Genomic DNA, 12,031 nt, shown 5'->3' on the forward strand with positions numbered 1-12,031 from the left:
TCAATCTACAAAAGAAACAAAGATTTCAAGGTATATGCTAAATCGGGAAAGGAAACAGAAAGGAAATATGTTGTGCTTTTTACAGAAAGCAAATGGCTGGGAAAAGTAAACAAATAGTGTTTACCAGCGATGACGAGAGTAAACAATAACAAACAAACATAAATCTACCCAAACAAAGTAGCAAAACAAAATAAAGTAAATTATAGATTGCCAGAAAAAATGTAAGTTCCATCTATTAGAGTAGTAAAAAATATTATCAACGAATTTTTTTTCAGAAAAAAAAATGGATTTCTCGATTATTCTTTGACAAAAAAAGAATTGTATTTGTCACAAAGGAAACAAAAAGGGGAGAGTTTGAAGGGGAAGTGAAGGGTAGGGAAGATAAAGAAAGAGGATTTTTTTTTTGGTGCTGATGAGATTTTTCGGATTACTTAAAAGCTTTGTCAAAGAAAGGAATCAAAGTTTGCGCCATGGTGAATGAAAAGACCAATTTAGGGCCAGTGGTCAAAAGTTTGGGAGTAAGACCCTTGAAGAAAGAAGTGGGCCCTTCGTACTTCAACATGTTCTTTAAGATTGTAAAGCCAGAAGCAGGATTGTCGAAGCTCTTGTTTTGGATACGGGTCTTGATGACGTCCAAGGGAGCGGAAACAATCAAACTGGCAGAAGCACCAGCAATTGAAGTGAAGAAGTTTTGAACGAAAGTAGCATGAGAATAGTCCTTAAGCTTAAATATATACTCTTTAGCAAAAGCATTACCTCCAAATAAAGCGAAAGAACCAGGAGCGTTACGAGCAGCTGTCCAGCCCCATCCACGGTATAAAGCGAACTTTTCATCAGCTAAAATGCGGAAAACTCCACGTCCTTTGAAAGCTTCAGGATTGGTTTGACGCTTGATTTTCAAAACGTCCAAAGGAAGGAGGAAAATTTCACCAATACCTACAATACTACCAGCGGTTGCGTGCATGATGGCTTTTCCGGAGCCTTTTCCGAAAGTTTGATCAAATTTGTTGCCATAGTTAGTAGCCAAGAAGTCTTTAACCTACAAAGAAATTGTTAGCAAACATTGCTGAGCGCGAAACAAAAATTATACGAATTTGACGAGAAAAAAAAAACTTACAATAGGTTGACCACTGTACTTGTAGATACGTTGGACGACTTTGTAACAGGCGGCATAGCCCAAACCAGGGAAAAGAGATCCAAGCTTCTTCAACAAAGGGGCATTAGCAGCATCCTTGAAAAGAACAGTATTCAGCTGATTCATAGAAGTAATGCGTCCATGATTAGACATCAAACGCTTAGAGATTGTGTCCACGGGATGGAAAAGAGAGAGCTCGAGAATACCAGCTGAAGCAGAGCCAACTACACGAGCAATTTGAGATTCTGTATTTTTTCCTTGAACGGGTGCCATTTTTGAGTAAAATATGTATTAATAGATGCAGCAATTGTGCTGATGCAGTTTGGGGAAAAGATAAGTTCAAGTAATACCTGTATGTATATGTTAAAAGATCGTTGGAAATAAAAGAGATAACGGTGATCGCTTAAGAAAATTTTTTTTTTTGATTTGAACCAAAGATAATCAAAATAGCCGGATTTCACCTCCACTATTGCCAAAACAGTATTAAAATAGAAAAAATCAAAAATCAAAAATTTAACCGAAAAGTTTGTCACGCACAGTAAGTTTCTATTTTCCGTCCTTTCAAATCAGAATGAATTCAAATCCTCTTTTTATTATAAAATAATAAATAAAACAAGAAGAAAAAGATTTGATATTTCAAAACCACCTTGAAATTTGTTTTTCAGTACCCATTCACGTCTTTCTTGTTTTATTTATTTCTTTACTGCTGTTACCTTGTGCAATTCATCAAGGTAACATTATGCGTTTCGTGTTCGTGCAATTTAGAAAGAATTCATAAGCATTCAAGCAATGAATGAAATCTAATAATTTAAAAAAAATGAAATAAAAAAGGAATATGAGCGCGAATCGAGTCTTTTCGTCACGTCCACGCGTCAACCATCCATTCAGTCAAAATTCCACGTAATTGATCGCGAATTTAAGAGAATCTATAGCTGAATTCTATATAATTTTTTCAATTTGAGCTACTTTGGATGAGAAATGGCCATGTTCGTCATGATTAAGGAAAGGCTTTGGTAAGGAAAAGAAACTACTTTTCGTTTGTGTATACCCTTCAAGATATCAATTTCCTACTCGCTATGTTGCACTCCAGTTTTACAGACTACAGTGTAATAATTACCGATACGTTCGCATACGTAAAATGGCACTGTTCTTTATGTAAAGAAGCACCAGTTTACAAAAAAACTCTTCATTTACCAACACCTTTGAAAAAGTATAAACTGCGAATTTATAATAACGTAAAGGACAATGCCACCTTCGCCTTCTGTGATTTCCGAAGGAACTACGGTTGTTCCTCAGCATGTTGTAAGTAGAAGGAAATGAAGATGTTGTAGTAACATGGAAATTAGATTGTTCACCCATTGGTCTTGCTTTCTGCAGTAGATTCTTACATTCGTTCTGCACAAGGATCGAAACGCAGAGTTGTTGGCATTCTTTTAGGACAAAATAATGGCACAGTTGTCAACGTTGCCAATAGTTACGCGATCCCATTCGAAGAAGATGAAAAGAACTCGTCAGTATGGTTTTTGGATCACAATTTTATGGAGTCGATGAATGAAATGTTTAAAAAAATCAACGCCAGCGAAAAACTGATCGGTTGGTACCACACGGGTCCTCAATTACGTCCATCTGACTTGGAGATTAATAATTTACTCAAAAAGTACATTCCCAATCCTGTACTTGTAATTATTGATGTCATGCCTAAATCTGTTGGATTGCCAACGAATGCCTATTTTGCTATCGATGAAATCAAGGAGGATGGCTCAAAATCCAGCAGAACGTTTGTACACCTTCCTTCAAGCATTGAAGCCGAAGAGGCAGAGGAAATTGGTGTTGAACATTTACTACGTGACACAAGAGATGTCTCTGTTGGTACTCTCGCCACTCGTGTCACTCAGCAAGCTCAATCCCTGCAAGGTCTTGGTCAGCGCTTGACAGAAATTGCTGACTACCTCAGGAAAGTTGTGAACGGTCAGCTTCCAATCAACCACGCAATTTTAGCTGAGCTTCAAAGCGTATTTAATCTTTTACCTAACGTTTTCTCCGGACCTGTATCTTCGGAACAAGTTTTGCAATCAGAAGCCCAGCGTGCTTTCAATATCAACTCCAATGACCAGTTAATGAGTATTTATATTTCTAGCATCGTTCGTGCTGTCATTGCTTTACATGATCTTTTGGATTCTCTTGCTGCAAGCAAAACCGTCGAACAACAAGAAATCAAACCCCTTTTGCAACAAGAAGAAAGTGCAGCTGCGAATGCTGAGCAGAAGTCATAATTTCTTTGTTGGACGTTGTTTCATCTTAAAAATTTGGTGCTAAAATTTTATGATTCCTGAAACGTAGTTTGACTGTCTGCTGATACTTATTAATGACTTTAGAATAGTTTTACCAAATTATATTTTACAGAGATGTGCAGGTTCTGAATGTTTTCGGTCTTTAAACGGCTTATAACCTTACAGAATTCATCGAAAAATAAAGGCATGGATAGAAAATGAACTATATAGATGATCATTACAATAATACATTACTTCAAAAGAAGAATTAAAGAAATACTCTCCAACGTAAGCTATAAAATAGGCGATTAAAGTATTTCTTCAGCGGACCAAAAGAAACGAAACTAAACTTTGCCGATATGAAACATAAGTAAAAGCACCGTGATGAAACTGGGTAAAAATATTTTCAAAAAAAAGAATAAAAATGCTGTCGTATTAAAATCCGTTGGATTCGAAAAGTTGCCAAGCTTCATAACAGTGAGAACCATTGGGATCGCCTTGACAACTGGAAATATCAATTATAGTACATATTAACAAAGCATCAACCCTAATCAATAGTCAGTAAGCAAAACATTGGAAATTCATAATACATACAGCATACTCAGACCTCCTTCAATGACTCCTATAATTAACCACGCCAAGAATCCACCAAGAATTCCGACCAAATATCCGTAAAAAATTCCATTAGAGTGGACCGAGAAATTCCACGCTGTTATGCCAACCCCAATGGCGAGTATAGTACGAGCAAGAAGTAGGGTGTATTTAGAAATGTAATAGCAACGTCGACGTAAATTTACTCGGTTCAATTGTTCTATTTGACTTAGCGTTTTCGAGGCATTCATGTATGGAACTGAATATATTGATGCGTAAGCAAGCGTAAGAGGAGAAGCCACATAGGAAACCGAAATGGAAGTAAACATATAATAAACCAGGTGAGAGGTATGCCTCATCCATGTTGGAAAGATATGAAGAGGGATTTTAGTTGAGATGGTTAAAAAGGAAGAAACCGAGCACAACCCGTATTGATAAAAGAGGACGTCGTAGAAAAAATGAGAAACCAAATTGGTTTTGGTTGCGGTCATTCTTGTATTTCGATAAAAAAACCATTGTGAGACGATTGACGATAAAATAGAACTTCATATATATGTTAGCTTTTTCTGGTTGAAATCTTTTATGCTTACCATTGTAGCGAGTTTAGAAACACACAGAGCCAAAGAAAATGGAAAGCATAGAACGAAGCTAATATCCATGAACTTTTTGGTAAAACCCAGACTGAACCTACAAATGAAGAACCACGCAAGAACAGCCGAGCAAACAGACGGACCCATATAAAAATCAATATGTAAAAGGAAACTAAGAAACTTATGAATATTAAAACTATTTGGGGAATGTCAGAAATTACACGGCATGCAAGCCTAACAATATTAAAAGAGGTTTCAAATCGGCTCCAATGCCGCCAAATATAGGAAGAACAAATCATAGTGAATAAAAGAAGAATCAAACCGACTATTCGCATAACACTGGATTGAATGGAGTTTTCTAATTGAATTCTCGAAGCGTTAAATAAATAAATAGAAAAAGCAAACATGGAAATAGGTGCAGCGGCTAAAAGGAAAACAAGGAACTGGGGGATTGCGACTAGGCAAAAGAGCCATGCGACAGCCAAAAACATGCAAACGACGGCATCCTTTTGAAACAACGGAAAGGCTCTTTGAATAGTGGCATATGGTGATGTCTGCGGAGGAGACTCAGGATTCGTTCGCCATATAGTAAGTATACTGTAGGTGAACATCACAAGGCAGAGACAACCGAATAAGATGCCCCATTTTTTATTTGGTATTTTTCTCTCAGTTGCCAGATATCGCTCATTAGGCAATTCCATAAATTCGTCGTTACCACTAGGGGACAAATTGGACTCGCTTTCGGGTTGTATAGATGATTCCTCGATGCCATTCGACATATGCATGAATCTCTGATCTCTAGAATCATCATTTGAAAGGATCTCAGAGCCATCAGACTGCTCTTCTTCTCTCAATTGCCAGTTTATAGAGTCCGAGTTCAAGAGAGAATGCAATCCACTCGTTCCAGCAGAAGATGCTTCATTTGTCCTTAGAAAATCCTGCTCATTCTCAATTGACCTTGGTAGTGAAGGCTTGGTTATATCTAGCTGTGAATTCGATGATCGAAAACCGGAATGTTGTTGACCGGCTGAAGAAAATCTGGATTGTGCAAGAAAACGCGAAGCATCTGTTGATTAGTCTTATATTTCTAAAAATTAACTTACAATCACTAAACATATATTTGCCTCACGTACTGAAACAACTTTAAAAACGATGTTGAGCAACTGGTTATGTCGCTGGTTCGCAGATGCTCTACGTAGTATTCACCGAAGTAACTGACAAAATGGATAGTATTAGAGCAGGAGTTTACAGTAGAGAAGTTAAAAAAAAGAATTAGTAATTCTTGTTTTTCTTAGTCTTTTTTTTGTGATTATTCGAGCATTGGAATGGGTTCGCAAACCCGAATATTGGACGCAAAAGCTTACAAAATGATGAATGAATATATTAATTGTAAGCGAGGTTACTAGTACCTAAATTTTTATACGCACATCATGATGCTAAACGATTGAAACTGAAAGACTTGCTCATGATGCTAAATGCTATATGAAGGAAAGAATACATTGAAAGAGATTGATGTTGAAGACAAACAAAACGACATACATATTAGAAAAAAAGGGATTAAATATTAATTAACGAATGAAAAAAGAACGGAATCGAATTAAATGACTTTGTTGTTAATTTAAAAAGATACATTCTTTTTCTTTTTCTTTTTCTGCCCGTTGGACGGTGCAGTGGTACTCGTATCGCTAGCTTTTCTTTTACTGGAAGAAGAAGATCCAGGAATGCGTCTGTATTGCAAGATATAGGCTTGCTGATTCAGGACGCGATCGATGCTAGAGTTTGAAACAAATTCATCATCAAACTTAAGCCACATACCGTTACTACTCTTGCAGAAAGAGTAGTAATGACCACTTCGAGTACTTCCACCTGCATGGACGAGGACCCCAATCAGCTCATATCGACAAGGATGTGAAGAGTCCGACATGAAGGGACCAAGATCAAAGCGCTCAGGATAGGAAATGTGCTTACCAATTTTGGTAGAATTGTATCCGTTGAAGGTAAAACGCTTGAAGTGAATGGTAAGAATGTTAGGAGCGCGATAAACAGTCATGGTTTTAGTTGCGTCTACTAACTTCTTGCAGTGGCTACAACGATAGCGATTTTGCTTGATTAATTTTTCAGCTTGGACAAAGTGTTTTAAGCAATCCAACACCGAAGCACCTTTTGCTTCCACAGACAAATCTAGCAATGCTTGGTAAGTATTGGAAGGCTTTTTGCAAACAGAACAAAGAATTTGCTGGCGAAGGTAACCACCAAAGATGCGATGGACCACGGAAGTTTCTCGGCTAGGGTGATCGAGATTTTTGAAATTTTGTAGGCAAGATTTTTGCCAAGCATCTACTAAATAGCGCAAAAATTCGTGGGCGTCTTCTTGGCGGTAAGGACGGAAATGACTTGCAATCACTTTTAGCATACCCTGAATGCCTGATGGCTTAAATGCAGAAGCACGCTTTGCGCCCTTGTTGGGAAAGGCGCGAGCAACATGCTGCTCCATTTTACACAAGACACATGCATTTAACCGGCAGGACATGGAATGTTGGGCAGAAAGTAAATAATGTACCAAAGGAGGTGTATGGGTCATTAATTGTAAGACAGAGTTCATAAAACAAGTGTTGCCAAGGTTCACAAGACCAGGAGCATTTTGGAGAACCGATTGCCAATCCAAAGAAATTTTTTCTTCTGGAAATAGAATACGGGCAGGGGGAATGAAAGATGGATCTTCGTCGACAAAGTCATCCGCACCTTCGCCTCGGGTACCAGAAGGTTTTTTACGATCAGCGGAAGGAACACTGACTGAAGTGGCCTTGTTCGATGCACTCTTTTCAGAATCCTTAGAATTTTGTAAATCATTCACCTTTTTGTCCTTGGGTGCATTCAAAGGAACATATGGTCCTTCAGGTGTAGAGCCAGTACTGACAGAAGCAGCTCGAAAGCGAACAGGGTTGCCCAAGAGATCGTCAAGCGAATGCTTTACAGCAAAATTCATTGAACCATTCAACATTGCTAACGACATACTATAAAGCTAAACAAAATAGAAAGGATGCAAAAAAAAAATGCCAAATATTTTATAAAACAAAAGAACAACCGATGCAAACTCTTATGAACAAAAGCCTAAAAAACACTGATCCAAAATCCGTAATAAGTAGAATGAAATTGATTTTAAATAATACAGATGAAGTTGTGCAAAAAGCAACCAATTATTGCTGTAGACCCTAACAAATAGAGGGAATTAGATAAATCAATTGGAAGTTTTGTCGAATGTAACAAGAAATAGGCAGGGAAACATGCAAACCGTTTCCAATTCAAATACAAGAAATTTCTACCATATAGAAATTGTTATAAAGGCACAGAAAAAAGAGTTTTCTTGTCAAAACAACCAAAACCCCGCAAATGAAAGAAGCTACCAAAAAAAATGCAACAAGAGCCCGTTCACCCCAGAAAAGAACCCCAAAATTCGTGGTTTTCCTTTGTCTTGATGCTTGCTGAAGAGAAAAAAGAAAACATGCGAAATTTTTCCAGACATTTGCGTTGGATGTTCCATTTCTGTAAATTAAATATCGTCTTGGAATGTGTACGCTAAAGCGATTACGGAGAAAAAGCGTAAAGTAAAAAGGAAAAATTAGTGAATGGAACCATAGAAAAAAGGGAAAAAAGGAGAAGAATGAGAATAACGAGCCTTTTCATTGGTCCATACGCTCGGAGCATAAAGCAACGTGGTAAATACGTTACCGGTCACAGAGGTAGCAATGTCCATTTGTAAACAAACAAATGGAGGATCGAAAAGAGAAAAATAAGTATATGAATCTATGCAAGGGAAAAAAGTAGAAAAGAAGTCCGAGAATTAAAAAAAAGTAGAAAAGTAATTAAAGTTAATATTATGAATGATGTGTATACTGAAATTGAATCAATGGTTTTCAATAGATGTGTAGGAAAATAATCCCAGCAAACATTTTGTCCATATGAAGAAAAGAGTCCAAAATTCAATAGAGGATCGATAGTTTGCTTTTTGAATTCTCAATTGTACAGTGCTTGTTAGCTTTGCTGGTGTTTGCTACTTGGAAGAGGATTCCATATGATCAAAATCAAATTTTTTTCCTTATTTGTGTATTTTGACGAGTTTTGGAGAACAAAACAATTGATTTGACTCAAAAATTTACGGGGCCTTGATGGTTTTTACTGACCAACAAGTAGTTAAGTATCAATTCGTAGAAAACTCATAAGGAAGTATGTCTTTGCTTTCAAAAACCTTCTTCCTATGTGTACTCTTCAAAATATAGTCTTCCTTTGCGGTTGTTCTTAAACCGAAAGCATTCAGCTTTTTACATAAACAATTGCGCTCTTCATAGAAAAAGCCCTTCGGCAAAAGATTCTGGTCTTCTTTGGATTTATGGAAAAAATATATATATGTAGAATTTTTTTGTTTTTCTTTCATAAAAAAGAAAATAAAACCGAAAGTGACAGGTTCCTGCTACAGTGAGTGTTTCTACAGACCATCATTTTAGGGAACCATCGTCCAACCTTTCAAGCAATGAATAGTATAAAAATGTTTCACTTAAAAATAAAAACAAGCGAACAACTTCGCACAGTAAGCTCGCAATTGACTAGCTGAAATGGTGGTGAACTTTTAGGGTACCATATTAGGGCTTACAAAAGAGGGTTTCCCACAGAAAGGTGTCTTTAGCAAGATACCAAAACCTCATCATTGAGGGTATAGTATAGGGCCATTGGATTGAGTGCTAAAACAAAAAAAAGTATATAATGCATATCTTAAAAGAACAGGATAATTCGAATTTAAATGGAAATGATTGTATTCTTATAACACCTCCTCTTTCACCTCCTAAGACGAAACCATTGAGTTTTCATTCAAAGGGAGTTCGGGATGTTTCTTCGTTAAGGAAGCAAAATTCATGCGCTTGTATGAAGGGAATTGTATATGAGGTATACAAAACGCAACCAAAGCTTTGGCTTCAGCAAGAAAGGATTTGGCTTCGCAAAGAACACGTAAAACCAATTACAAAAGCGCGTCGTCAAGGTTTCGTTGGGCGTCGTGGTAATCGCATTGTCTCTTCTGTTATAGACACGGAGACTTCGTCTAAGAATGCATCTCGGGAACCTTCACCATCAAGTAACGGAGGCACTCGCAATTCGAAATTGCCAACCCCGGAATCTTCAGCTTCTCCTGTTGAAACAAGGGGAAGGAAATCAACACGTGGAGCAGGTCAATACAATGGTATGGACGTTGCAAACATTCCTTTCGAAGCCCTGCCTGATTATTGTCCCGACATGTCTGTGCTCGATAAACGGTCTCACCCTCGTCCTTTGCGTGCTGAATGGAAGGGTCCTCCTCTAGACCTTTCAAACGACCCTCATTACCATCTTTTGCACCCTGCCGAAGTCCATTTGGCATCTACCCTTCGCTTGCCTTGTATGGTTTATCTAGACAATAAACGACGTATCTTTGCTGAATGGCATTATCGAAAGCAACAGGGATTGGGTTTTCGGAAAACAGATGCACAGCGTGCTAGTCGTGTGGATGTCAACAAGGCTAGTCGATTGTGGAAAGCTTTTCATGAAGAAGGTTTTTTTGATGACTAAAAGTTCGTATTCTATCATTCATGTTCCGATGGCTATCCGTATACTTTCCTTTTTTTTGTACCTCTACTTATTTATTACCGAAAAGCTTTTTTGTCAGTCATCCTCCTCTCCCTCGCTCATTTAGGATGAGAGAATTGCATGCTCTATTCCTATTCGTTCCTTTTTGGATTTTGGTTGTTGGTTATGTTGTAGAACTTTTTTTGGGATTATAATGACGCTTTTGTCTGTGTGTGTATACTCTTCCATCCTTTCATACTCACCCACCTACAATTGGTTTGGTTGTTGGATAAACATTTTGAATCCATTTTGGTCTTTTATACTTTGATTATATATAAAAAGTACAATTTCGACGTTCGTTTGGTATTTATTATTCCCATGCCTTTTACTACTAGGGTCATTGCTTATTGGGATGTCGATAAAACCCACGCCTGCATCTTTCATAATTCGATCTTTTTTTGTTTGAGAAGGTGTTTCATAAAAAATAAAATTACGCATGATACCTTGAAAAAGTTCAGTATTCTTAATATGGTGAACTGGATAACGTTTACACTCTGTAGACATTCCATTCTTCCTTAATGCTTTCCCTCCCTTTATTATATGTTCTATTGCAAAATGTTAGATATGATAACATCTTCTACGTAATTCACAAAACTTTTGTTTATGGTCCAAAGTTTTTGAAGCAGATAGTTCATTGAAATTCCATTGCCACCAATTTTTTTTTAAACAGCCAATATATCCCTAAATTATTTTTTGCTTTTCATTTATATACGATAGAATTATGCACAAGCAAGACAAATGACTTGCTTCATTCATACACAGCAAGAGCCAGCTTGCTTTGTTTAACATTGTTACTTGAATTTGCGTGTCACCTAAACGAGTTCTTCCAGGTTAGGGTAAAGGTCTACAATGTGACTGCTGATATGAAGGCAAGTTTGAGTATGAGAATTCTTGTAGAGTTACTCCACTTCCAACCGACCAACACAATGGCAAACCTCAGTACGCAGAAGCGTCTCGCTGCGTCCGTTTTAGAATGCGGCAAGCGTAAAGTTTGGATGGACCCCAACGAGCTTAGCGAAATTAGCAATGCTAACAGCCGTCAAAATATCCGTAAGTTGGTTAAGGATGGTTTGCTCATCCGCAAGCCTAACTTGATGCACTCTCGCTTCCGTATTCGCAAGACTCATGCTGCCAAGCGTCTTGGTCGTCACACTGGTTATGGTAAGCGTAAGGGTACTGCTGAGGCTCGTATGCCCTCTGCTGTCGTCTGGATGCGCCGTCAACGTGTCTTGCGCCGCCTTCTCCGTAAGTACCGTGAAACTGGCAAGATCGATAAGCACCTTTACCACAGCCTTTACTTGGCTGCCAAGGGTAACACCTTCAAGCACAAGCGTGCTTTGATTGAGCACATCCAACGTGCTAAGGCTGAAGCCAACCGTACTAAGTTACTCCAAGAGCAACAAGATGCTCGCCGTGCCCGTTCCAAGGCTGCCCGTCTCCGTAGAGCTAAGGTTGTCGGCGAGAAGCGTGAGCAAGCTTACACCGCTGCTGAAAAGATCGAGGAGTAGATGCCTTTATTTGATTTCGCTTCTGTTCTATACCTACAAATACTACTTTTGGTTTTTTAAGGCAGTAATTAATTTTCTATGGTTGAGGAGTATGTGAGTAGCTATTGTAAATTTTAATAATTCGCGGTTTGTATTTACATATTAGATGAAGGTATGAAATGTGGTTATTACACAAAGATAGTAGTCATCAGAAACGTAACGACGGTATTAGGTGTTAGTTGATGATTTACCATTCTAAGGCAAGACCTCAACAAATGATCATATTAGTCTAAGTTTACGGTAGCT

The 12,031-nt window shown here is 37.9% G+C and overlaps 6 protein-coding genes across 6 annotated transcripts; 3 read left to right on the forward strand and 3 right to left on the reverse strand.

Moving 5' to 3' along the window:
* Positions 1-427: 427 nt before the first annotated feature.
* Positions 428-1,408, reverse strand: SPOG_03445 (guanine nucleotide transporter; the record flags this gene model as incomplete). Its single annotated transcript, XM_013169860.1, has 2 exons — positions 428-1,039; positions 1,118-1,408. The coding sequence occupies 2 exons, from the start codon at positions 1,406-1,408 to the stop codon at positions 428-430; spliced, it is 903 nt and encodes a 300-aa protein (XP_013025314.1).
* Positions 1,409-2,314: 906 nt separating this feature from the next.
* SPOG_03446 (19S proteasome regulatory subunit Rpn8) lies at positions 2,315-3,682 on the forward strand. The gene is made up of 2 exons (XM_013169861.1): positions 2,315-2,437; positions 2,482-3,682. The coding sequence occupies exons 1-2, from the start codon at positions 2,381-2,383 to the stop codon at positions 3,406-3,408; spliced, it is 984 nt and encodes a 327-aa protein (XP_013025315.1). The 5' UTR covers positions 2,315-2,380; the 3' UTR covers positions 3,409-3,682.
* Positions 3,612-5,773, reverse strand: SPOG_03447 (choline transmembrane transporter). Its single transcript, XM_013169862.1, has 4 exons — positions 5,690-5,773; positions 4,587-5,652; positions 4,000-4,539; positions 3,612-3,952 (listed from the first exon to the last, which is right to left on the reverse strand). Exons 1-4 carry the CDS (start codon positions 5,700-5,702, stop codon positions 3,841-3,843), a joined length of 1,731 nt encoding a protein of 576 aa, XP_013025316.1. The 5' UTR covers positions 5,703-5,773; the 3' UTR covers positions 3,612-3,840.
* Positions 5,774-6,075: 302 nt separating this feature from the next.
* SPOG_03448 (ubiquitin carboxy terminal hydrolase Ubp16) lies at positions 6,076-8,091 on the reverse strand. The gene has a single exon (XM_013169863.1). It carries the CDS (start codon positions 7,597-7,599, stop codon positions 6,205-6,207), a length of 1,395 nt encoding a protein of 464 aa, XP_013025317.1. The 5' UTR covers positions 7,600-8,091; the 3' UTR covers positions 6,076-6,204.
* Positions 8,092-9,129: 1,038 nt separating this feature from the next.
* Positions 9,130-10,181, forward strand: SPOG_03449 (Clr6 associated factor 2; the record flags this gene model as incomplete). The annotated part of the gene is made up of 2 exons (XM_013169864.1): positions 9,130-9,171; positions 9,366-10,181. 2 exons carry the CDS (start codon positions 9,130-9,132, stop codon positions 10,179-10,181), a joined length of 858 nt encoding a protein of 285 aa, XP_013025318.1.
* Positions 10,182-11,082: 901 nt separating this feature from the next.
* Positions 11,083-11,835, forward strand: SPOG_03450 (60S ribosomal protein L19). The gene has a single exon (XM_013169865.1). It carries the CDS (start codon positions 11,102-11,104, stop codon positions 11,744-11,746), a length of 645 nt encoding a protein of 214 aa, XP_013025319.1. The 5' UTR covers positions 11,083-11,101; the 3' UTR covers positions 11,747-11,835.
* Positions 11,836-12,031: the final 196 nt, after the last annotated feature.

The sequence above is a fragment of the Schizosaccharomyces cryophilus genome (genome assembly GCF_000004155.1).
Source record: "Schizosaccharomyces cryophilus OY26 unplaced genomic scaffold supercont4.7, whole genome shotgun sequence".
Taxonomy (NCBI): domain Eukaryota; kingdom Fungi; phylum Ascomycota; class Schizosaccharomycetes; order Schizosaccharomycetales; family Schizosaccharomycetaceae; genus Schizosaccharomyces; species Schizosaccharomyces cryophilus.

Bases quoted from the DNA above. Each gene is read 5' to 3' on its own strand.
- SPOG_03446 (XM_013169861.1), top strand. From the start codon at position 2,381: ATGCCACCTTCGCCTTCTGTGATTTCCGAAGGAACTACGGTTGTTCCT. The intron at 2,438-2,481 runs GTAAGTAGAAGG...CATGGAAATTAG, and splicing joins CGGTTGTTCCTCAGCATGTT to ATTGTTCACCCATTGGTCTT.
- SPOG_03450 (XM_013169865.1), top strand. From the start codon at position 11,102: ATGAAGGCAAGTTTGAGTATGAGAATTCTTGTAGAGTTACTCCACTTC.
- SPOG_03448 (XM_013169863.1), bottom strand. From the start codon at position 7,599: ATGTCGTTAGCAATGTTGAATGGTTCAATGAATTTTGCTGTAAAGCAT.
- SPOG_03447 (XM_013169862.1), bottom strand. The intron at 4,540-4,586 runs GTAAGCATAAAA...ATATATATGAAG, and splicing joins TTTCTAAACTCGCTACAATG to TTCTATTTTATCGTCAATCG. The intron at 3,953-3,999 runs GTATGTATTATG...ACTATTGATTAG, and splicing joins GAAGGAGGTCTGAGTATGCT to GGTTGATGCTTTGTTAATAT.